Here is a 26,679-nt window from a genome sequence, read left to right on the forward strand (position 1 = left end):
TTACTGTGGTACTGGGGGAGGTATTAAACCCTCAGGGCTTTGTGTATGTAACTTTAACTGTCTTGGAACTATGTACACCAGGCTGGTCTTGAATTCACAGAGATCCACAGAGATGTTTCCTGAGTGCTGGAATTAAAGCTGTGTACCCACCCAAGAGCAATTTTACAAGGGATTTACTGTTGCAGATATTCTCCTCCATAAAAATATATATATTTAGTACATAGTGTATTTAAGGGAGAGTGTGCATTCTAAGTACTTCTGTTTTAAAATCTGTACATGAAGCATAGAAATGTTAATTGGTTTTCAACAATTTTTTCATCAGAAAAATCACAAAAGCCAGATGAAAGAAAACCATTAGTCTATAGTAGTACTTTGTTTTTAAAATAAAATCAAAATTTGCAGACTCAAAAACTCAGGTCTGTAATGCTGGTTGTCCAGGAGACTGGAGTAGGAGTATTGTGAGTTCCAGTGATTTTGTGTTAGCCTGGGCCACATACGAGATCCTGACTCAACAATAAAATGGAAAAGAGGAGTGGGATACAGTGTTGTGGAAAACCACTGGCCTAGCACCTATGAGACCTTCGTTTCTTACCTCATTACAATGAAAGTAAGTTAAGGAACAATCCAAATTTGCATAATAAAATTGAATTAGACTGTGCAGTTTTTCAGCTCATAGACACTTTAGGGACAAACAATCTTTCTCAAGGCTTCAGCTGAAAGGCAGATGACATGCTTGCCTATCTTCAGCTTGCTTCTTGGAAATCTGTTGTTGGAAGACCATTTTCACTGAAGAATGTCCACACATCTTGAGAATTTAATGAATCCATAATGAAAATATAATCTGAATTAGATTTTTATTAATTAATTTTTTAAAAAGCTATCTTTTCTCATTTTGCATACCAAATCCACTTCCCACATACTCCTCTCCTCCTGCTCCATCTTGATTGGCATTCCCACCCCTATCCACTCCTCAGACAGGGTAAGGCTTCCCATTGGAAGTGTTCTAGCACTTTCCTTTGAGGCAGGATCAAGGCCCTCCTCACTATATCTAGGCTGAGCAGGATCCCTCCAAAGTGAATGGGTTCCAAAAAACCAGAACAAGCAGTAGGGATAAATCCTGGTCTCACTGCCAGTGGCCTCACAATCTGCCACAGCTACACAACTGTCACCCACATTCAGATAGTTTGGTCCTATGCTGGTTCCCTTGCTGTCAGGCCAGAGTTGGTGGACTCCCATTAGCTCAGGTAAGCTGTTTCACCCGGTATCCCCATCATGGTCTGGACTTCTTTACTCATATTCTCACTCCTCCCACTCTTCAACTGGACTTTGGGAGCTCAGCCCAGTATTCCACTGCAGATCTCTGTATCTGATTCCATCAGTTGCTGGATGTAGTTTCTATAATGACATTTATAATAGTCATTACTCTGACTACAGGGCAAAGCCAGTTCAGACATTGTCTCTACAATTTCTTAGAGTCTTAGCTGGGGTCTTCCTTGTGGATTCCTGGGAATTTTTCTAGTGCCAGGTTTCTTGCTAGTTCCATAGTGACTCCCTGAACCAAGATATATCTTTCCTTGATCTCTGTCTCCATACATCCCCATCCCGACCATCTCATTTACTCAAGCTATCCTACCCCCTACCATTCTGAATTAGATATTTTAGTATGTTGTATCCATTCCATTTCTGGGTCAATAATTCAGGCCCATTCCAATTTTGGTGTGCTGTTTAGGCCACTTGCTCTCAAGAAACTATCAGCAAATGATTATCAGGAAAACAAGAAAAGGCCCTGAGTCAAGCAGGCTACTTTTATTTCATGTCAACTTACAAATATCATAACTTTAATAGCAATTTTTCTGAGACTTAGCTATACTTTTAATATTTCATTTGTGACTTAAATACATGTACACACTTAAACATTTTTGAATAACAGTTGCCAATCACTATTTTACAGTCAAGAGTTTTAGCTTTCAAAGTGTCTGTCACAGTGTCAGATAGTATAGAGTTGGGTTGGAATTGCTCATCAAACCACTTAGCAATGGCAGAATTTATAATATTTTGTATTCATGCACTCAGGAACATTAAATGGAGACTATGATTACACCCATCTTATAGACTAGGTAATAAAGGTTTCATATGGTTAAGTGTTATGCCAAGGTCACAGCTAGCAAATGTCAGAGATGGAACTCACACTCAGCCAATCTGATTCTATTTTCTAGACATGTCACCACTAGATAAAACTGTTTTTCTAAGGGCATTAAAAATAGACCTAAACCTGGGGTTTCTGTATTCAGGTTACTGATACATTTGAGCAAAAGTAGCGAAAGTATAAACATGCTCATCATTTGGAGAGGATTCTGGGTTTTTTTGTTGTTTTTTTCCCCCCAAGGTCCAAATGGTGGAAAAGAATCTTGAATTTGAAAATCTCAAGGCTCCTGAATTTTCCTAGTTCTTGCATTCTTCTTTTAAATAGCCTGAAGGCAGAAAATACTCTTTCCTCAGCATTTGAGGCTGAACTATCAAGTCTGTGATGTTTAAATAAAAACACCTGATATTTCTATTCTAAAACTAACCTGTGGTAGAAATAAAAGGGGGATAGGAATTTAAATGTCCAAGGGCCTGAAAGCATAATTTAAAGCTACGGACTCCCGACTTCTATCCACTTTGTCTGCATGTTCGCTTAGAGTTAACTCCTTCCTCACCAGTTACAAAAATGCCTACTGGGCATGCCCAATTACACAGAGAGAGGCTCAGACTGTTCTGCACTTTCTCCAGGTTTTACCAGAGTCTAAAGGAAGGCAGAGATGGAGGGAAGAGTTAAATAGGTAGAGAACTTGGTTCAGCTCAAAATGCTCAAAGTGAGACAGAGAATGGAAAGCTGGAGGATTGAAAAACTACCAGGAAAGCACCCTCTCAGATGCATGAGTGTCTGGTCTCCAACTTGGAGTGATTGTCTGGTGGATCTCTCTAAAGTCCTTTTATCACAGCACAGGCAGATGGCTCAGACCAGGGTTGCAGAAAGGGGTGGGGCAGGAGCACTGGGTACAGTAGTGAGGGTGGTGATCCCGCCTGCCCTGGCATTCCTAAGAGGTTTGCAAGGGGTCAGAACAGGAGAACCAGGTGCACATCCAGCCAGAGTTCGTCTTAGTCACTAGCTCCTCGGTTTCTGTTCCTTCCCTTTAGCTGCTGAATCCTTTCCTGGCATCTTCTCAGGTACCCCCGCCCAATCCCGACTAAATCCCGGAGAAGTGGAATCTCCACAAGATTTTTGTGGGTCTAGCAGGGGCCTGGGCATGCTCAGTAGGCTACGTGACTCTGGTTCTCCTCTCTCTCTCTCTCTCTCTCTCTCTCTCTCTCTCTCTCTCTCTCTCTCTCTCTCGGCAGGGAGGGTGGCGAGTGACTAGTTAGAAGTGCCTATGGCAAGTCTTCTCCCCCCAGATTCCCCCTGCAAAGGGACGATGCAAAGGTAGAGGCACCTTGCTTTTCAGCGTCTGAACTTGGAAGGTGCTGCAGTTGCCCACTGAGGCCACCCGTTCCCCAGCCAGAAGACCGGCCGGCCGCTCTCCATGGTACTGCGGAGAGCTCAGCTCCGCCCTTCTCTTTCAGAAGGACAGCACCCGGCGTCACGTAACCCAGCCTTCTCGGGTTTCACCACCGCCTCTTCCTTCCCCCCTTTCCCTCTCATCCTCCTCCTGCTCCCCCTGCTGCTCCCCTCCGTTGCATGTTCTTCCCCTCCGCACTCTTGGAGATAGACGCTCAAGCCTGACGCCTCGGAAAAAGGCAACAACAATCGCCTTATTCTTAAACCTCAGGAAATTCGCATTGACCGATGCATGCTTCAGGCTCTGGCTGGAGCTAAGGGAATAACCAGGCAGGTAAAGGAGCTCAATTTGGCCTGGGGGAGGGGTTGGGGCGAGGCAAGCTAGAGAAGGGTATGTTTCCCTGTTGTAACTGGGCCAGGATATGCCACAAATACAGAGAGAGGGAAGGATGGGTGGTGGGAGGGTGAAGGAGTGTAGATTTTGCTTGTTTTGCATGTAGCCTTTCAAATAGCAAGAAGATGAGATGGTGGAACTAGGTAGCAACCTAAACGCTCAATGCAGTGATTTATAATTTAAAGAAAGAAAAGGGAAAGGCAGCTAGAAAGCAAAACAATAAAATAAAACATATCTGCATCTCTTTCTTTCTCTTCCTTCCCCATCAGTCTTGATTGTGCCCATCCTTAATTTGTGCAATAGACTTCAGGCTCCAAGAAACTGCACTGGTCTCAGGGATGGTGCTTAGAGACTGGGCGGGAAAGCCAGGGAGAATATTGGGTGTGCATTGGTATTGAGGTACTTTGCGAAAGCCAGAGGCATAAAGATAAAACTTGTAATATTTCTTCTACAGAATTTCAGATTCTTTATGGGGATATATATATATATATATATATATATATATATATATATATAATGAAAGGTTCTATGATAAGGGGTGTGTGTGTGTGTGTATGCATGTGTGCATGTCACTAAAAACATAATAAAATAAACGTAACTGCAGCTGATCAGCATGCTATAATGATCCTTCCGGTGACTTGGGAATGAATTTTGTTCTAGAAACAAAAGAAAAGATTAATGAGGCTGTTAGGCAGCTTTTGAATTAGAGCGCTTCTTGTTTTGGCTGCGGTATGGTTGTTTTTCAGAACCCTTTATTTCATCCTCTAATTTGTGAACTCTCCAGGTCTTTTCTGAGCATTGAGAGAGAATCCTCTTTCTCCATAAAAATACAGATACTGTCTCTCAGACAATGAGCTTCCTCTAGGAACTGGAAGAGCCAGTTGACCTTCCCTTGTGATAAGAATATATATATATATATATACATTCTTCCCCTCCTTCCTTCCATTCTTTACAAAATGGTCAAGGTGTGCATCAGAGAAGGAGGGCAGGAGCAAGGGGGCAGAAAGGTTATTTATAACATATAATTTTATATGTTATAAAATTATACAACAATAAGCTCCAACAGTCAGTTACTAAGCCTGTCTCTATCCCCTCCCCTTGTGTGTGTGTGTCTGTGTGTGTGTTGAAAGACAGAGTCAGCAAGAGAGACAGAGGGAGAGATAGAGACAAACAGAGACAGACAGATACACAAACAACTTGAGAATGGCCTCTAAGCACTACTTTTTTGACAGAGCAGACTAATTTTACTAAATGCTGAACATTTATCATATTCCACATCCTACTTAAACATTGAGAGTTGCTGAATAATATGTTATTATTGATCATTTTTAAAAGCAGCTTTCTTTGGGTTTGGCACAGGAGTAGAAGAGATATGACTTTTAAGACCTGAGGGTGAAGAATGTATCAGCCATAATAAATAGGCAACTGAGATTTTTTGTTACCATTAGGTAAGAAGTGTATGAGTCCATTGTGTCTGTGAGGCGTGTGTATGGGTGGGAGGTGTATGTGTTGAAAGAAGAGAACCCGTCATCAATTTCATCTGGGCAGGAACTTGAAGTGGGATCCCCTAGCTTGATGGCTCTCAGCTGACACCTGTAGGGATCACTCTGAACTGAAGAGAAATGCTCCCAGTTCCCTCCACAGAGGAGCAGCCACAATGCAGTGCCATAAATTACTGCTAGTTTCAGCTTGTAGGGAAGAAAGTGTTAATTGGATAGTGAGCTCTGTGTCCAAGCAATAAATATGGTGTGTATGTGTGTGTGTGTGTATGTGTGTGTGTGTGTGTGTGTGTGTGTGTGTGTAGAAGATAGTGAGACACGATGAGAGAGATTGTTCGATTGGAATGACCAAATGATACATTTTAATTTTTCTCAAAACATGAGTTATTTGGTTTAAAAAATTCATAGCCCCTCCTTCAAGATTTATTGTTTCTACCATTCAAAAGTCTGTCAGATTAGAGTTAAATAAAAAGGAGTGATTTAATAGCACACTGACTGATTCAAAGGTAAGGCTTTAAATTCTAGCATCCTGGAGCTAAAGCAACTGAGGTGACATACATGCCAACTGCTGTTCTGACCACACAAATCCTAATGGCTGGCAGCCAGATAAAGACTTGAGGAGGAGTCAGATTACTATGCTGTTAGGCAGAATATTAAATACCCATTTTTGAAATAGCTAATATTATGGCAGTAAGAACATAAATACTGCTAATTTTGGCTCCAGTTAGATATTTTTTATTATAACAGATTATGTATGTGATAAAAGGGAGGAATATATTTGCTGGAAATTTTAAAGAGGCTCCCAAGCAGCTTACATTACCGTTGTCTGGGAGACAAGTGAAGTGGAATGCTATATAAATGTAAGCCAGCATCTTCCTGCTGAAATTTGATATGTTTACCTGTTATAAAAGTAGCTGTTAACTGAGGATTGAACGGGTTGTATTAACTCTCCCTGTAACTAGCACACAATATAAGGAGGAAACCTTTAAAGGGGCTTTTAATTTCTCTCCTTGTACAATTTAGAAATTAGAACTTCCTTGGACATTTGAAAAGGAAATCATACCCAAATTATTCTTAATATTCTGGGTTACCAATGAACAGAAATAGTAAACTCGAGGTTGTAATAGCTTCCCGTAAGAGTGTGACATTTAAATAGCAGGAAATATTAGGCCTTACTGGGTACACACACACAGACACACACACACACACACACACACAGACACACACAGACACACACACACGTACACACACACACACCTGTATCCAGCAAGATTAATTCTTTGGTTTGTCAAAACCACAGGTTACATACCTGCTTTCCTAGTTGAGTAATGATTTATATAATACTATAATTGACTATAGGCCTTAATTTTTATCTTAATTTCCACAGATTTTTTGGGTTCTCATAAAAAGACAAAATAAAATCAAAATGCATCGTCAACATACAACCAATTGACATGCTGGCATCTTAGTGTGGCCTTGCAGAGGTGGAGAAAATCGAAGAGCTGTTGGCATTTGACTTCACCATCTAGCAGCTTCTGGCTGTTTCACAACAGGGTTTGAGTTCTACTGACAGGGTTGGTAAACATAAGGCGAAATCATCCGGGAAACGCATGCACAAGAAATTTGCCCTTGGCTTCAGTGGTGCTGGAAGCCCAGGATATGGCAGAAGAAGCAGGCATCTGATGCTATTCTGGTATTACTAGTGTCCTTTCTCAGTTTGTGTTTGGGGTCAACATCTGGAAGGCCCCCAAGGTTCTCCAAAATCCAAAGAAACTGGCGCATTGTTGGCTTCCTGCCACTTCCTGAGAAGAGTGCGTTTTGCCTCTTCACTCTTCGCTGGCACCACACCGGTGGTACATTGCAGGTGTTGTTTGTGAAAGAGTGACGTGTTTGTTGAAGCCACAGTTTTCCTTACTTTACATCACCGGATGCCAATGGATCTGTGAATTTTCCTGAGCCTCGGTGACCATCTTTTTCAGAGTGTTGCCTCCAAGGTGTCTCCTCCCTTTGGCCTGGAAGTTCTGTGGCTAGCCTGTACCACTGGGGTCTCTGATTTCCTGTTGGAAGGGAACTACTGGGAGAGAGGAAGGGGCTGCTGGAAGAGAAGAAGAAGAAAAAAAGACCTAAAGGAGGGTGAGCCCCTCTTGTTCCCACCTGCCCCCTCCCCCCCACTCCTCTGCAGACCCCCATTTCTCTGTGACGGTGTCCAGGACCATTTCGACCCTGTCGCCCCCTGCTTCCCCCCGCCGTACCCCAGCCCCGAGCATGGGGTCGGCGCTGGTTCAGCGCGGGGGCTGCTTTCTTCTATGCCTGTCGCTGCTGCTGCTGGGCTGCTGGGCAGAATTGGGCAGCGGGTTGGAGTTCCCGGGTGCCGAGGGCCAGTGGACACGCTTCCCCAAGTGGAACGCCTGCTGTGAGAGCGAGATGAGCTTCCAGCTGAAGACGCGCAGTGCCCGGGGCCTCGTGCTCTACTTCGACGACGAGGGCTTCTGCGACTTCCTGGAGCTCATCCTGACTCGGGGCGGCCGCCTGCAGCTCAGCTTCTCCATCTTCTGCGCCGAGCCTGCCACGCTGCTGGCGGACACACCTGTAAACGACGGCGCGTGGCACAATGTGCGCATCCGTCGCCAGTTCCGCAACACCACTCTCTACATCGACCAGGTCGAGGCCAAGTGGGTGGAGGTCAAGTCCAAGCGCAGGGACATGACTGTGTTCAGCGGGCTCTTTGTGGGCGGCCTGCCCCCGGAATTGCGAGCTGCAGCGCTCAAGCTCACCCTGGCCTCGGTGCGGGAACGCGAGCCCTTCAAGGGCTGGATCCGCGATGTCCGGGTCAACTCATCCCAAGCACTGCCTGTGGACAGCGGCGAGGTCAAGCTGGATGATGAGCCGCCCAACAGCGGCGGGGGAAGCCCGTGCGAGGCGGGCGACGAGGGCGAAGGTGGCGTGTGCCTCAATGGAGGCGTCTGCTCCGTGATCGACGACCAGGCCGTGTGCGACTGCTCGAGGACAGGCTTCCGAGGCAAAGACTGCAGCCAAGGTAAGGCCTGCCCGACCCCCGTGGAGCCTCGGCCTGGGCTGGGGGGGAGGCCGGTGCATGGGGCCTTCCTCCTTCGGATGCCTCCAGGTGAAGACTTGTTGCTCAAGTCCATGCTGCCCACCGCAGATAGTTCCTCCCTTTGCAGCCTCTTAATGGGCAAGCCTCCCTCACTTCCTGAGACCCTGTCCATGCAAGTCTACCTATTTCCCAGCGACCAATAGAATGGTCACTTAAAACTTCAGCCCAAGCTTGGCACGTCCCCGTAGCTCGATGATCATTGCCCACCTCCATAGCCCTGTACCACTAGTAATATAGTAAACTCACCTTGCTTTAGAAGACCTAGCATGAGTTTGGTGAGAAAATTAAATGCAGGGTAAGCAATCCTGGGCCATCTAGGGTAGAGCTGTCCACATGGTTACGGATCAAAGCACACTCGACAGTCCATAGATCCTGGGTACCATTGCGAATCCCAAACCTGCTCCTGGTTGTAGAAAAATAAGTGATTTTCTTCACGAACAGGAAGATTTTAGAAAATAGTATTGTTTTCCCTGGTTCCATCCCCCAAATTTGGCATATTTGAGCAGAATTTTGTGATTTCTTTGGTTTCTTCAAGCACGAGACAGGTCAGCTAATGCTGAAGAGTGATAGATGAGTAATGTAATTCCTGGTTAACAAGTCCTTGGTAACAAAGTGCTAGAGCAATTTAGATGTCTCTGGACTGGGAAGGTTGGCCAGGCTCTTGAACAGGATGCATGTGAGCAATGGTAAGATATTTTCCAAAGAAACCCAACTGATGTCATTTCTGTGAGTAGCAGAAGCCCAGTTGTTTCCGTGGTCCTTAGGACTTAAAATAAAGCACATCTATTCACCCCTTTACATACAAAATACAGTTTTCTGTGTATCTCTTCTTTTTTTTATTTTTTATGACAATGATCAAGGAAATTATTCCTTTATAAATGCAAGGAAGCCTATAAACAGAAAGAGAGGGAGTGGTATGGCTAGGAGGAAGCATGTTAGTGGCTAAGCAAGAAAGGTGTCGTGGTTTCTGCTAGGCTCATAGCTTGAGGTCAAATCAAAGCAGTCAGTGTATGTTATATAGTATGTATGGTTGAAATGGGGAAAAAAGCAAATTATTATAATTATTTCTGATTTGAAAAGACAGGGACCAAAAGCTCTATGTGTGACTGTGTTTTATTGTGTGATGTCTGTTTTTTTTTTTTATTATTTTTCTTTAATTTCCCCTCTTGGCTGATACTGCTGAGAGAGGAGGCAGCCTTTGTAATTCTTATTAGACTTGGCAACTCTCTCCCATTTGGCTTTTAAAGAAAGGAAGACATGATGAAATTTGTAACTGCTTAACCAGCAAAGAGAGTTAGTTAGGAAGAAAAAAAGTTTTATTCAGGAGTTTTGTGTAGCATTCATGGGAACATTAGTGGGGTGTTCAAGAATTTTTAACTGTGCTTTGTTTTCATTGGGTTTATAGTCGGTTCTTTGGCATAAATCATTAGAGACAACTATATCCCATGTCCCATACTGCACTTCAGTTCTGTTGGTAAATTTCTGTGAACATAATACCAGATTTCTTGTTTTACAAAAATAGAACAGAGCAATTGTTTTCCTCTACCAAATCTAGCTGAATTGTAAATCATAAATATAACAGTTAGATGAGAGGAATTCAGCAGTATAACTTGAAGTTGCGTACATTTGTACTGATTAATAAAGAATAACAAATATTATTTTTATGGGACAATACTTCTCTAAGCATTCCAATACCACTTTAAATGATGAAGAAGGCAACTTAATGAAATATAACTTCCTTTCTTAAATTAAGAAACAAATATGACACAATGACAGCTTGTACTGTGTGGGAGAGTGTTTTAAATGAATTTTAAAAATATTTCAATGCATTTTAATGTAGGGATCCAAGGATCATGCATAATCAGGAACAGTTAAGACTGGAGAAAGCCTGAAAAAAAAAAGTAATCTTAAAGAGAAACAGAATTAGATGTTTCCAAAATACATTTTATTTTGACAAATGCATAGTTCTTTCTGTAAGGTGCAGAATTTGAAATGAACATGATGAATATTGGAGCAGTCTGGTACCTAATTCCTAAGAAAAGTCATCCCAAGAAAGTCAGTCCATCAGAATTGTTCTGAGCATTGCTTCATTTTGAAAATTTGAACTGAAATGGAATGTGAAGATCACCACTAGTCATGGCAAGGAAACAAAAGTCTGGATTCCTCTGATTATCAAAGAAATGAAATGGAATGCTTAAGGCGCAGTTTGTCTTCCCAGAAGCATTGGCCTCACTTTGCTTATTTTCTGTTTCATGTGTGTCAAGTGACTATTGAATAATTAATTGGAGTAGATGCCTCTCCCAACACCGATCATGCATTGACAACTGGGGGAGATGATTTCTATTCAGATGAAGTGTAAACAAAGCTCTGGCTCCATTCAGTATTTACACTGATTACCACATTCTTTATAAACCCAATTTAAAAACAAAGTAAGTAAATATTCATTACAGAAAATGTACAGGAAAGATTATAGTTAAGCAAATATTAAACAGAGAATTAAGGCATCTCCTGTCTCTGCAATTTCTTTTACACTTAGTTTAGGAAGTCCAATATATTGTAGTGACCTTCTATTTAAAACAATTAAGAACGATGTTGTGGTGGCAGCCCACACTATTAATCCCAGCACTAGGGAGGCAGAAGCAGGTGGATCTCTGTGGTTTAAGGACAGCTAGGGCAGACTGAACAACAAAAACAGCAATAAAAACCCAAACAGAAAAAATAACAACAACAACAAAAAAAAACCAAAAACAATTATAACTAAAAGTATGATGACAAGATATAGTAAGAACAGAATGATCTGATTTTATCTTCCCCATCTAGAATGCCTAACACCATTTACCTGTGAATTTCAAGAATATTTTTCTTGAATCGATTCTTTGCTTTCTTGCTGTATTCCTTTGGGCAGAATAAGATTCATCATTTATTCACATACTGTATTTATGTAATGATGAAGGAGAGAGAACACTGAAAAGTTGTGTTCCATGATCCGGTCAGCGGCAGAGCCTCAATAAGAACATAAACACCTTACTTCCGAGTCATGTTTCTTCTTACATGCTATGTACATTTTGTTCTTTCTTCAGATTAATCTTTATTTTGTGGGTAGAAGAAGGATGAGATATTTTTCAAAGAGCAAAAAAACATACAAAATGGTCACAGAAACAGGTACTTTATTCACTACTGAAGTTTTTGATCCTGAGGATTATCAGAGCTCAACTACATAACAATGTCATCCTTCTTGAGTGATGGATGCTTATGGGCACATAGCATTTTCAGTGGATCGTATTTATTTAAGTGTGTCTGTGCCATTATTATTTAATAATTTTATACTTAAGGGTACTGATAGTTTCATAGCAACTTCAAAACTGTAAATAAATCTTATGACCACCTACCTTAAAATTAAAGATAAAATGATGATCAATAAGGAATTATTCTTGTCATCTCCAGATCTAAGTAAATCCTAGAATTTTCATGATCACATGTTAAGGTTTCATACTAGATTGTGATGTCATTTTCTTTCAGTTTCTCTATTCGAATTACTGTGAAGATGCATTATTGTTTAATATTATTGGACATGGCAGTGCACTAAATGTCTTTAGTGAAGTACTGTTTCAATGAACTCTTTTTCATAACTTTACTGAGATCAGAGATTTAATGATACACATTCATAATTCCCTTATTCATCTCTTTTTACACAGAAGTATAGATGATAGATTGACGGTTTTGCACAGGTCAGAGCTTTATTTTTGTGTAATGAAACGGTGGTCATACACATAAGTAACTCCTAGCTCAACATTCTATAGTCTGCTCAGGAGACTTACCATTTGAAGGAATATGTATGGGAATTGAAAATGGTGGTGTATTTTTAAAGACTTGCCATATAGTGTATGGAATTTTAAAATCGTCTGAGGGGCCTAATCCAAGGTTTTCTTGAGGTGTTGGTGTTGGAGTTAAGGCTGCAATGTGAAAGGGACTCTACAGGTAAACAACATGGAGGGGTGTTGATGAGGGAAACACGGAGCATGGCGCAGCCTGTCCCTGCCATTGTCAGGCGTCCTCTTTGAATGGAATGATCAGTCCATATTCAACAGGGTAGTCGGGACAGGACTTGCTAGGTTTTTTGAACTATTCAAGGCCTTTAAACACCGTTAGTCCCAAGTGTATTCCGTGTGAGATGAGAATGGCAGTGTCAAATGTAAATTGTACTAATGACACTTTAACATCAGTTTACAAAACAGATTGCAAGGGGGAAGAGTAAACGAAAAAAATATTATTTTATGTTTGTCACTCAACAGCAGCTGCTATGCTCCCACTATAACTGTAGCTCAAAGTATTGGAGAAAGTAGAGAAAAAAAATCTTAAAAGGAGTCAATTCTTCAAGTTAGGATTCATATCTTAAGGAAGTTAGAATCTTCATGGACTTAGGTTTAGAGATTTAAGCTCATTTATTGTTCATAACACTGTTTTCCACTTGGAAAATCATTGTCTAATCTCTGTATAGACTGCCACTTGCTTTATCTTGGTTTATCCAATTGAGGCCATAGGCTTCTGGAAAGCAATGGCAACGTTTCATGCTCCAAATACAATACACTGTAATCAGTTTATCTATTAACAAAAAGTAACATATACTGCCTTTCTGGAGCAACATTGTAAACCACTTAAGATAAAATTATGTATAATATTCCTATAGTTCCTACAGAAACCAATAATGTTTATGAGATTTTTTAAAAGTTAAATTGTAAATACTGAACAAAAATGAAATAGAAACATTGCCAGATTTTTATTTTAGGTCTGTTGTTGTAGATAAAAAAATTAGTTACCTCTGCTAAAAAGTTTCAAGTAGGACAAAGCTCATGAATGGATTCCTCCTTGAGGAAGCATACTGGGGAGTTCTTACTATTAGACAGTGAAATGACCAACACATAGTTACCGTTCTAGAATTCAACTGATTCACAGAATTTATTTTCCTTTTCATATTCTGTTGAGTAATTTTAGATTAGGAGCTAAATTACTCATACTCTTTGGCCTGCCTGCCCAAACATTATAAGTGGGAAAACTTAAATTTTTTGTTATTTAATTTAGGACTTGGCATAAGAACAATAGTTGCTTTCATAGAATTTCCATGAAAACTAAGCTGGTGACTTTAGGTAAACACTGAGAATGGTGGATGACGTGGGCTGGGCACTGAGTGGTATCTGATTCCATGTTGTGCTTTTGTTTTTGTCAGTGCCAACAGTATTGCCGAAGGGTACCTACTTTTAAAACCTAAACTCCAATGCAGTAATCTATTTAATTGTCACAGTTTCACCTTAGGAAGGAAGGAATAATGAAGACAATAAGCTTTTCATTCTGCTTTATACAGTTGTCTTAATATCCATTCTAAAGCTGTGAGTCAAAATTTTAAAAAAAAATCCATGTAAAAATTTTATGACTCAACAAACGTGACCACAAAAGCATCTCTCCCAACAGTCTCCCATCCTTTAGATAACACCTGCACTATTCCCAGCCCTGTGCTTAAGCAGCATTCTTTCCAGTTAGCTAAAACAAGACTGGGTGGAGGATGCAGCACAGTGGCCGAACATTGGTTCAGCTTGCACAATCACTGGGTTGGACAGCCAGAACTTAGCCAACAAAAACAAAAGCAAGAAACTAATATCTACAATGTCTATAATCATAATAGGAGACTTTTAAATTACCAGCCTAAGCTTGGGTGCCCAATTTATAATTTGTTTTTGAAATTTTCATATAAAAGTTAAATATACTTACATGTCTGCTTAAGACAGGCAAATGGTATATTTTAAATTTAAAAAATATGTTACAGTTTTCGCAAACACACTATATTGTTTTTCATATATAGACATATGTATGTATGTATATGTGTATGTAGAGACATATATGTATGGCAGAGTGCTTGTGTTCCAACTGTGGCCGTCATTCACCGAAATGTGACAAGGTGACTGATTATTCATTGAACAAGAGAAAGTACTGGAATTATATTGGCGATTCTGTTGTTTTTAATTGTATTTTGAGAATCAGGAGGTGAGCCTTGTGAGCTTCTAAGCTGTCACCATCCACTTCTGTGTTTCTTTCAGTCAAGGTCTCTCCCAGCTGGCTGTGCTTCTTACAGTAGAACAAAGATAAGCATGAATGGAAAATTACATGTCATCACAGATAGTCAAATTTATAATAAAGTGTAGTGAATAATTTACAAATCACAAATTATATATGAAAGGTAAGGTGTGAGGTAATTCTCGTGGGGATATACATTAAAATATTGTTATTAAAAACATTTAATATTTGTAATAAAAATGCAAACATCACTCCAGAGAGCCTACACATTTTTATATTAATAAATAAAGAATTAATAGAGTTCCTTGTTTAAAGTACCTGATACAACGTTTGAAGTTGAATTATTTTTTCAATTTCTGACGCCATAACAATATTTAGAATTAAAATACACTTTTAATTTTGATTTGTATTGTTTAAACATGTATCTTACCTTTACAATCAATCTATGCAAACCTTTCAATTACATGTCATCACAGACAGTCAAGTTCTGCCTTAATTACAATAAAGGTTCCTTAAAAGTCACTTTGCAAACATCCACAAACATTCTTGATATAATGTTGAACAAGTTTTTATGTCAAAATGCATCTTATTAAAATATTCTGTAAAACATACACATTATCATGCACGTCTATATAATTTTATGGCTCGATCTAATTTTTCCTTACTTAAAAATACAGGAATAGATATATTTGCATAGTTTACAGAATAGTAAGTTTTAAAATTTCTAATAGGGTTTGGAGAAATCATTTCAGCCTAGCTTACAAATATTTATACTTCAGTACTGCAGTGGGAATAGACAGGGTGCGTTATCAGATTTCTTTTCTGCCTTATTATTTACATTTTATTGTGTAAACAGAACACGATTAAAATCAGAAGAAATAATATGAGGCTTGGCTTTGTTCTTAAATAGACATTATATGCATGACAAGGCCCTCAAAATAATGTGTCTCAGTTTCTAAGACTGCAAATTAAGAAGCCTCATGGTCAGTTTACTAAAACATTGACAGTACCTGCTGTCCTATTGTGTAGACTGTATGAAAGTGGGTGATGTGTACAAACCCTGGAACTATTCAGTGTGATGGCTACACTCGTGGTTCAAGTTTAAATGCTTTTTTAGCAATCTATGCTAGGATTATTTTGATTATATATACATCACTGTCACCTTGTTTCTTTGGTGCAGTTCTGCTGCTGCATGAGGATACGTGGCAAACAGAGTTACCATGACACTAGTTTCCTTGTCTCTCTTGGTAACACTCTAAACCAAATATGCATAACTGAGGGCGATAACTGTTATAAATAATATTATGAGCCTATATCTTTGAAGATTTAAAGAGACATAAATAATCCATGATGACAGAGGTCAGAATAGAATTAATTGTTCAGTAATGTTGAAAGAGAGTAGAACTTTGGGTCTAGGTGGTGGTTGTTTGGAATACATATGTGTGAATGAATGTTCTTTGACCTATACACTGAAGATCTGTGTACTTTATTGTATGTAAAAGCCACTTAACTTCTTAAAAAGTCTTCAAATTAAAAATGATTGCTGTTTAGTGAATAATTTACAAATTATATATGAAAGGTAAGGTGTGAGGTAATTCTCAGTGGGGATACACATAAAAATATTTTTATGAAAAACATTTAATATTTGTAACAAAAATGCAAACATCACTCCAGAGAGCCACACATTTTATATATAAATAAATTAAGAACTAATAGAGTTCTTTGTTTAAAGTACCTGATATAACGTTTGAAATTGAATCATTTTTCAATTTCTGACGCCATAACAATGTTTAGAATTAAAATACACTTTTAATTTTGATTTGTATTGTTTAAACATGTATCTTGCCATTACAATTAATCAATGTAAACCTTTCAATTTGAACAGCCCAAATGCTGAAATTGTCAAGTTGCTGATTGATAAGTTTGAATGAGCTCAATTCAACGTTTAAGTGAGTAATTGGATATTGGAAAACACATTACTAGATAATCCAATCAAATTTTTTACAAATCTTCTAAGTCTATAAATGAACATGCTCTCCACGATGCTGTGTGTCCAGTTATTTAAAGTCCACTAGCTCACTGGTGCTGCAGGCCCCCGATAAACATGAAAACAGCTAAAAAGTGTCCTCTCGCAATTGTATTGCTAATAATTGTTTATTTTTACTGAGTGAAATCATTTTGTATTGAGTTCTAGCCATCTCCCTCAGTTTTTTTCCACAACACCCATATTGCCCCAGCTCGGTAAAAGTGCCATTTTACTTCAGAGCCACGTGCAGGTTAGAAAAGTTCACTTTCTAAAAAGTCCAATGGAGTGGACAATAGGGCTGGAATCTGAGCGCAGGTGTTCAGTCGTCTCTGCAGTGACAGGCTCTGCATCTCAAAGCCTGCATATTCATTTCTTAAAGGGTAAATAGCTGCTAGGATAGTTGTTAACTGCTTTAAGTGGCAGACTTACACTAATGCTTTAGATTTGAGGGTTGTAACAGACTTAAATTGAGTGCCACTTTCCAATGTCAGGACACCGAACAAAACAATACAGCTTGTAAAGTTTATCACACATATTGGCTTCGCTTGTTGACCTTCTATTAGCAGGATGCTTAGTGGGCTGCCTAAACTCCAGTAATCAGAAGAGATTACTTATTACTTGCACCCAATGAACACTATCCCTTGTCCTTTTGAGTTAGAAAGCCACACTGTATTTACTGTATTTCTTCCTGTTTTAATGTTTGGAAAATAAAAAGGTTGAAAATATTGAAGTCCATGGGGGTTTGGTACAAATGCAAACACCTAGGTCAGTCAAATAATCAATACTTACTGAGTTGGAATGTGGTTCCCCTAAGGATACAAATATTGGATATTGGAGAAAGCATTGCTAGTTAGTCCTCTTGTAAGCACAGATGGGAGTAAATGAAATTAAAAAATGAGATCCTAGTGTTTGGAGAAGTGAGCTTGGCTTCCCAACTCCTTGCCCAACGGTCATTCTTGGAGTTAGAAAGAGGCATTCTTAATGCTATTCCTGGTAGCTTATAAGAGACTATTCTTAGAAGGAAGTGGGAGGACAAGTCTTAGCTGGCAAGCCAAAGTGCTCTCCTGAACTCTTGTGTGCTTGCCTGTGCTCCACACTCTGTGGGCACATTAGCAGGATGAGCAGGATGTCGACTGTACAGTCTGAGGACAGTGCTGCTTCTATGAAACTTATGTAGTTTGCTTTACAGAAGGGCCTGGAAATCCAAAAGTTAGAAGAGAAGACTCCAAATGCAGTTGTCACATAACCATCCTTTTGCCACCAGGAGCTATTTCCTGTGAGTTAGAGCCAGTGAATTTTGTGTTGATGCTCATGCGCAGTGACCAGAGAGCCCAGGAGAAACTGCTGTTCCTGATCTAACGACACCTGGGTGTCTCTGTACGGAGAGCTTAGCTTCAGTGTTTCTTAGATATTGCTAGATTCAGCAGAATGAACAGCCTCAGTCCAGCAGAAGCAAGGAAATTAAAGACTCATGTTTTTCTTCTAAGTAATGATGTCTCTATAATTAATCATGCCTGGATTCTCCTTTGGGAAGAAGCTGGCCTGGCAGCATATAACTGTAACTGCTGCGTGGAAGGTTCAGTTTTCTACCTTCAGCTCTTTTCCTTTAGTGCAAACGTGAATTCCCCTAAAATTAATATTATTGGTTATTTAAAATTATATGTGATATTACTGGGTTCTCTGTCAGAAAGAGAAGCGGGGGCAGAGCCAGACCTACTGGACTTTGGTGAGTGACTCAAACCTCCCCTCTGGCCACCAGAGAGAATCACACGCACCCACCGAATCAGGAGTCTGTCGAAGCAGGATCCATTTTATTTAATCAGGCGGAAAGTTATATAAGGCTGAGATGGGGGTGGGAATCTTGGGATGGGTTGAGGCGGAGTAAGGAATAAGGGCCAATAATATCCTGCTATGTTAGCAGTGGCTGGGCAGAGGTAGGTTTGAGTAGGTCCGTGCTGACTCATATGCAGAAGTCATGGACAGAGACAGGTCTCCAAACTCGAGCAAGGCTCAGGAAGTTACACAAGGCCTCACACGGGGGCCTTATGAGGCCCAATATGATGTTATATGTACTATGTGCTTAATTGACTGAATTGAGAACGTTAAAAAATACAAAGTTAAATATTATACTTCATTATCTGCATTGCACAATTAAATGTGTAATAAGATATATTTATGAAAGCCTACTTGGATCAACTGCAGTGGAGTATTGAGAAGTTTAGAAAATGACAAGACATTCATTTTTCTCCATAAATTTATATGTAAGTGTATATCTTTACATTCAGACATACAGAGAAATATGACTTGCAAGTAAGTGATATAATTCAAGCAAAATCAGTTTTGGAAGTCAAAATTTTATATAAAATTATTAAAAATAAATGTTACTTAAGATGTCTTTGAAGTACAATAGTCTATATATCCTAAAATAATTTTGGTCCTTTATTTTTCCTTACACAAAACCCTAAAATCTAAAAAGATTATTTTTAATCTCAAACTATTACTTCATTTCAGATTGAGCATACTATTGAAGATTATATTACCTTCGTATTACATATTAGTGTTAGTGTTGTGTGAACAACGTCATAAATAAAAACAAATAAATATGTTTACCTAAGAAAAATGAAGGTTTTCGATTTACATACATATGAAAGCTAAGGGATTAAACTTATTAAGCTCCACACAAGATCAAAATAAGCAGAAACCACTGCTTGAGTATAAGAGAATTTTAAACTAAACATTTTGCAAAGAAACCCTCAAAGATCCTAAAAAACACATTTATGAAAATAGTAAGAAACTTATTTTTAAAAATTATTGTTTTTAGTATCTGTGTAACATAAGCTTCATAACATAACTCACTGCCTAGATTCTATTGTTATATACCTTTGTTGCATAGTAAATCATTAGCTTTTTATTACTCTATCCTTGCAACTTTTAAGTTATAATTGTTACAATATAATATGCCTTTTTATCATAACCTACATCATTAAATTCAATTACATTTAACGACTCCCCTGAAATATAAAAGTCATATCATTTACACAGAAATACTTGTGTTTCATTTTAGCTAGAGAAAATGGAGATTTGGGCTGTTGCCAAACATACATAGGGGTTTATTTCTTCCAGTAGATGAATGAAAAAGACTGGGAAAAATAGGAGGAATAGGAAAAAGAAGACAATTTGGGGGAAAGTATTAGAGAAAATATGTAGCGGGAGAGAGAATGAGAGTGTGTGTGCAAGAGATGGGATTCTGTTGCACCTGCTGTATTGATGAAGAACTGTGGGTTTAAGTTAAGGAAATTCATACATCTGGTCAGTGGGAAGGAGCTATAATGTTCATTTTTGGTCTCTAACCAAAATGAACATTTGGGTTACAGAAATAAAGAGGAGAAAGGAAAGGGCAAGGGTAAGTACTGTTTCTTTTAGCCGATTATATGCCATTTTCATCTTATTATAACATCTTATTGTTGCAATTCCCCCACTAAGTCAAAAGCAGTAGCCAAAGTATCCAATGCTTTGTCTATGTATTTTGCGTTGTTTACAGGACTTTATTCACATTTGATCATTTAATTCATTACAGATCCCTATAAGGTATGTACTATTTTAACTCTTTCATAGGCAAGAAAGCTAAGACTTAGACAGAATTGAAAATTTCCTGCATTCATATAGTAAGAATTCTCCAAGTAGGCAGTGAAACCAAATTGTATGGCTCAGGAAGCCATATCTCTAACTTCTAATTCCTTCTTTAAGAAAACAATAATTATATATCTTCTCCATGTCTTCATTTGGTAGAATTCAGTGTTTCAAAGATGTGTGCATTGTCTAATGTGATTTCCCTTTTTCCAGAATTCTAACTCTAGTAACACTTCAGGCACTGAATTTCTTCTCAGTATAACAAAAAGACTTACACTACTGATGTAAATTAATATCTTCCTTTATGTATTCTATGGAGATGAAATCTATATAGTTAGTGTCCCCTTGGATTATGTTTATCAGACAGATGAGAGAGAGAGAGAGAGAGAGAGAGAGAGAGAGAGAGAGAGAGAGAGAGAGAGAGAGAGAGAGAGCATGAATGAGATCTGTCTTCAATGGACAAGAAGTCCTCTATATTGTCCTTCAGTTACAGTGGTCTGGTATTTAACCTCCTTCTTTTGAAATCATTGTGCTTCCTACTGCTGGCAAATGTCTCCCACAAGTACTCCTCCCATTGTGCTCTACTTGTCTTCTGCCCAATCACAGAGCATCTTCTTTCTTCTTTCCTCTCATCTACCTTCCCTTTGACTTTCTCTAAGCTACTAATTTCCATCCATACCTTCGAAATTGCATCACAGTGGCTTCATTAGACTTCCAAGCTATTTTTAACCAATGAGTTAAAGAGAGCTTTCTCACTAGTGTTTGTAAATAAGAGGCTCAGAATTGTGTAATGGGAAAAGTCTTGATACTATAGTAAACAGGAAAAGTTTGCTGTATAAATATAAATTAACAAATTGAAAAAAAAATTATTTGAACTAATGAAAGCAATTTGGTTCATGTAAGAGCAATGATAGAAATGTGTCTGAAGAATAGTACATTGGCTTTGGCCAAATAAATGGAAAACTACATTTTCTCTCAAATTTGTGTAAATGGAAAACCAGAACAAGAAGTGGTGGGTAACTCTTCCCTAAAGGATGTTTTAGGTAGACAACTGCCCTTGAGTTTTCTTGGTTAAATGATACTCCGGTTTCTTTCAGTTCTCTTGTGATGTAATTATTATACCGCTCAGAAAACATTCAATGTGAAAATTTCTTAAGTACTGAATTGACCATAGCTTAAAACAAAAATATGCTTTATAAATACCCTCCAACATATCTCTTGTCAAAAGAAGAAAAGGATTCAAGAGTTGGAGCTGCTGTAATAATGACTCCACCTACCGTATTCTGGGTCCCTGAACTGCACACTGGATGGGCTCCCCTACCATGCACTTATGTTTGTCCTGAGCAATTGTCTTTGCCCTCTTTACTCAATGAACTGCCCAGGCTATGTTTCCTTGAGCTCAGGTTACAGCTGCTGCTGATATTTCAGATTCACCGTGGACATCCTCTTGCTCGTTGTGCAATCTCTGGTGTATCTCCCATGCTGAAACCATTTTAGGGCTGTCTCTCATACTTCATTCCCTTCATATTCTTGCTGTTATTCCTCTGGGAAATATAACTGGATGAAAGAGATTTTGTCACTGGAATAAATTTTTCCTAGAGAAGGGTGAAATAAGCGGCCTGAAAAATAGCTTTGAGTTAAAAACAAAGCAAATAAATAAAAAAGGGAAACAACCAAGATAGTCACTAAAACTGTTTGTTTTGTGTCCTGTTCTTGGTTACTTTGCTAAAGTGGATACACAAACTAAAAATTCATTCTTATCTTTGACCCTTATATTATTTGATGGTTCATAATTATAAACCCCTTATTAAAAAACAATCATATATAAGGAGGTGAAATATTAGTCCCTAGGCAGGGCTCACTCCCGTGTTTCTGATACCAGAAATCTGCATGTTTGGTAGCATACATAAAGAGTTTAAATGGAAATACAAGTTTAAAAAATGAAATATCAAAACTATGAGCAAAATTTGCAGTTATTCATGGTATCAACAACAAGATGTATGTTTATGCGTTTATTACTATATCTTTATTGAAGATGTATTACTAATAGTAGTAGAATTGGGCTTAGTTTTTGAAAAATTGCAAATACTGTTAAGAGTGTAAATTATGGATCTTTTAAAAATATGCCTGTGAGCTATTTTTGCCCCTAATGAAGACACCATCATCTCTAAGGACTCAAAACACTGGATTGTTTTAACACGAAAAGAGATCAGTTTGCAGTAAGTGCTTAGACGTTTATAAAAACTGAGTAAGAAAAGCACAGGTTTTATGCTGGCACAAATGTGAACACAATGAAAGTAAAGAAATGTCATGGTTTAGGTTTATTTGGGGTGGGACATGATGTTTTGATGCATTCTGGAATTGAAGTCATCTTCTGCTAGATTGGGCTGGCTCTGGCATAGCCTTATCCAAAGCAGTAAATGCTACCACAGAGATGAGTACTGGAAAGAAAAATTAGACTACAAGGAAGCTAATCACGGACTTTTAATGACCATGTTCATTTGATTGTGTTAATATTGTGCCATCCTAGACTCTCACTCTTGCCTATTAAGTGTGTTGTCGTCTTCTCACCATTGCCCTAATCTTAAAGTTTCTTACCCATCATCCAAAGATCTTAGTCCACTGTAGAAATGACCCTTTAAAGATGATTTTTCCCTTGGCTAAAGGATAAAACACAAATTCATAAGATTTTCCTGGCTGCCCAGGCTCCTTTCAAACATTGTTCTCCCATTTGAGACCTTGGAAACAAACCAATCATTTTTGATATTATGAGCAGAATTTGCGCTTATGTCTCGAGGCCTTTATTTGTGCGTTTCTTCACAGATTTTATTCTTTTCTGATCTCTGATGAAATTTCACCCGTTACTCAAAATTCATCTATTATACTTTCTTGGAAACCCCTTCCTGGTCATCACCACTGCTCCAATAGGGCCTTTGCTGCTTTGTGTAGACCCAGTTCTTAGCTTTGATTTGTTGCAATAACCTATTGTCTCACCTATTTTTCCACTGAATCTAAGTCCTCTGAGTGACACTTATACTTTAGAGCTAACAGAGCTTGGTCCACAGTCGGGAGTTCAATAAATGTCAGTAAGTCTAATTAATTCCTAGACATTAAGAAGTTAGACTATTAAAGACAAAAGTCAGCAGACCAAAAAAAGAGAATTTTTTTTTGTACAGAAATCCAAGCAACCCAAAGTAGAAGAAGTCTTATCCCAATAAGTGAAGAAATGCATATGAAAGAAAGACACTACACTCTGTGCAGTTGGTACAGATTAAAGAGTACCATCATATCCAGTTTTGGCAGTTGTATGGACACTGGTTTCCTTAGGTTTTTGCATGTGGTTGGGTAGAATGGAATTGCTACATTGCTTTCCTCAGGGACTGTTGGATAATGGCTATGGAAATTTAAATAGGTGTATCCTTTTTAAAAATACTTCAAGAATTTTCTCCCCAGAAAAATGTATAAGTTTGACAAGTTTGCAAATGTGTAGTACCCACACTTGTTGGACTTGGTTAAATAGACCACTATAGAACTGTGTATGATGATTCATTACCTAATATGAATATATATGTAAGTTTTTAAGTGTTTAAACTATTTTAGTGAGCATAAGCAAAGATGTATGTAGCATAAATAACACATATATTTATGCTGAAGGAGGTCAACAACTTGTGAAGAGCAGTGAATGGAGCACAAAAAGGTCTATGGAAATTGTTGCAAAAAGGTAACATACAAGTTCGAGAACATATTACTAAACAAAATTGGCAATCTTTATCTTGTGAGGGTGTCTACTAAACTCTTTTGAAATGCCAACCACTGTCCATTTCAGAAGATGAGACCCATTATGTTATTCTCCAATAATTTGTACCATTGTGTTGAATTGAACATCCAGTTTCAGAAAGAATGTTCATGCTTTCAGAACAGAATAGAACATGAACTTTGCAGAATGTATTCCTAAGTGTGACATAAGGAGAATTTTAGAGTTAAATGCTGACTTTTTAAATACTTGGATCTAGAACGTATTTCAAAAGTAGAACACTTGCTTATTGTGTGCAAAGCCGCACCATTGACACATTTGTCAGGTTGGTCCTCCTCTTCACAATTAATTAAAGGTTACTAATGAGATGCAGAATTTGAGACCTTGTATAAGGTTTCCCTCAGCATCTACTTGCACATTTTTCTATTGAGCCCCATCTCTGTCTTAAATCAGAGATGGCTGAGTAGGCAGACTACAGACAACTTGGTTTTGTAATACATTATTCTTGCAACAACTGCTTACCAGAATAGGAATTCTGAAATATCTGATAATTTCCAAATGGTTGATAGAATTCCTTTATCTACTTTATATACATTTATATTATCAATATAATGTATTGACTTAATGTATTGTACTTAATTGACTCTTTAGTTTGTCTACTTTTCTATAATGAAAAGTGATAACACAAATTTCCATTGAAAATTGTAAATGTGTGACTAAACTGAGAACTGTATCATTTGCTTTTCCTTTTATCCTCTCATCTTAGGCTACACCATGATGTCTAGACTTTGAGGATAGCCCATCTGTATTGATTCACCAGTGTATATAAGTTGATTTGCATGTTCATTTAGTTGTTTCCTAGTGTGCGTTTGTCATGCAAAGTTTCCATCTCTAACCCCAAATGCCACTTATTTCTTCCTCAAAAGTGTAACTGATGTGAGGCAACTGCATTTGGAATTATTTGCAACTAGATATCCATAAAAACCACAAAAGCACGGAAAGGAAAGGCTTAATTCCTAATGTAGATGTTGTTTCATTTATTCAGACTGCTAAGGGTATTTATCAGTTCAATTGTGTGTGTGTGTGTGTGTGTGTGTGTGTGTGTGTGTGTGTGTGTGTAGTAACTGAAGATATTCACAAGCATAGTTAATTGATTGGTTCTAGCATTTTTTTTCAGTCTACTTGCTCTTCCTTATTGGCCTTTGGTTTCATTAACTGTGTATCTCAAACTTTTTTCTAGTATGCCCAAAATACCTAATATTAAAATTATGTGATTTTTTGCAGCAATTGAATCTAATAAAACTACTAAATTGAAGATAATTGCACATTTAGAAAATTAACTTTCATGAAGGTAAGTTGGATATAGCTTGACAAGCAAATAGTTTAAGTATAAGTAGAATATTTGAGTACAACTGAAAAGTTAAGAAAGTGGTTTCATCATTTTGAGTTAGTAACGCAGACCCAGAAAGACAATTATCACAGGTACTCACTCATAAGAGGTTTTTAACCATAAAGCAAAGAAAACCAGCTCACAACCCACAATCCCTGAGAACCTAGACAGCAATGAGGACCCTATGAGAAATATGCATAGATCTAATCTATATGGGAAGTAGAAAAAGACAAGATTTCCTGAGTAAATTGGGAGCATGGGGACCTTGAGAGTGAGGGGAGAGACAGGGAGGGGATCAGAGAAAAATGTAGAGCTCAATAAAAGTCAATTTAAAAGAAAGAAAAATGAAAATACAAAAATGAAAAGAAAAAGAAAAAAAGAAAGTGGGTTCCTGGATAGTGCCAGCGGGAACTGGAGTGGCTCAGGGCTAGACCAGAGGTCTCAGCTTTGAGTCCCAGCACCCGCATCAAGGTGTTCACAACCGGCTATGACTTCGGTTCATGGCATCTGACATCTTCTGGCCTCCAGAATACCAGGCTTGCCCATCATACAGAGACATATGTTCAGGAAAGGCACACACATAAAATAAAATAATTTTTTGTTAAATGTTGGAACTGTGTGATCTGAAAACATGTATCATCTTAGAACAATCAATAGAAGAGAAATAGTAGGGGGAAACTGCCACAGTGCAATTTTCTGGTATTTTTAAACAGCTATATATAAACAAACAGGCATATTGTAATGCCTCCCAGTGTGGTACTCTTTTGAGGGCATGATTCATTCAATGAAATTTCACTGGAATCTAAAACTTGTGTCCCTTAGTATTTTTGCCCTTTCTCTGATCTATTTTTATGCTTACCAAACTCATTTTCCATTTTTGTCCCAACAGCCACTTATTTTTGCAGGAAAAATATGTTCTGTTAGATAGGAGAAGTGAGTCCTTCGGTCATTGTCAAGCCTACTTTTAAAATGGGTTTATATCAGCACTTATAGGTGAGGGGGTAAAAATGATAGCCGTGTGTTGTCATCCAAAATTCTTTGAAAACTAATTGCTTGTCAAGCTATATCCAAGTTACCTTCATGAAACTTAATTTTCTAAATGTGCAAACATAGCACTAAAAAAAGTGAAGAAAGAAATAATAAAGAGATAAAATGACTTGTGCTTGGAAAGAAGAGTTTCTGTTCTGGCTGTTCTTTTCCGTCACTAAATTGCTACACTTTAGAAATTCATAGCTGGTCCTTTCACAGTGCCCAGCATTTGTTCGTT

General features: G+C 38.4%; 1 protein-coding gene across 29 annotated transcripts in view; it reads left to right on the forward strand.

Moving 5' to 3' along the window:
* The first annotated feature begins 3,395 nt into the window (after positions 1 to 3,395).
* Nrxn1 (neurexin 1) overlaps positions 3,396 to 26,679 on the forward strand; it is a 1,058,343-nt gene continuing 1,035,059 nt past the window's right edge. For 8 of the 29 annotated variants that reach the window (XM_085690899.2, XM_087907274.1, XM_087907282.1 and 5 more), the window contains exons 1-2: positions 3,396 to 3,872; positions 6,819 to 8,468. In XM_085690899.2, the coding sequence (XP_085547025.1) occupies positions 7,697 to 8,468 (772 nt within the window). In that variant the 5' untranslated portion in view covers positions 3,396 to 3,872; positions 6,819 to 7,696. The remainder of the gene's footprint in view (positions 3,873 to 6,818; positions 8,469 to 26,679) is intronic. The other 21 variants (XM_085690912.2, XM_085690925.2, XM_085690916.2 and 18 more) reach the window with 8 other exon arrangements.

This window comes from Myodes glareolus, chromosome 6 (assembly GCF_982192425.1).
Source record: "Myodes glareolus chromosome 6, mMyoGla1.1, whole genome shotgun sequence".
Classification (NCBI taxonomy): Eukaryota; Metazoa; Chordata; class Mammalia; order Rodentia; family Cricetidae; genus Myodes; species Myodes glareolus.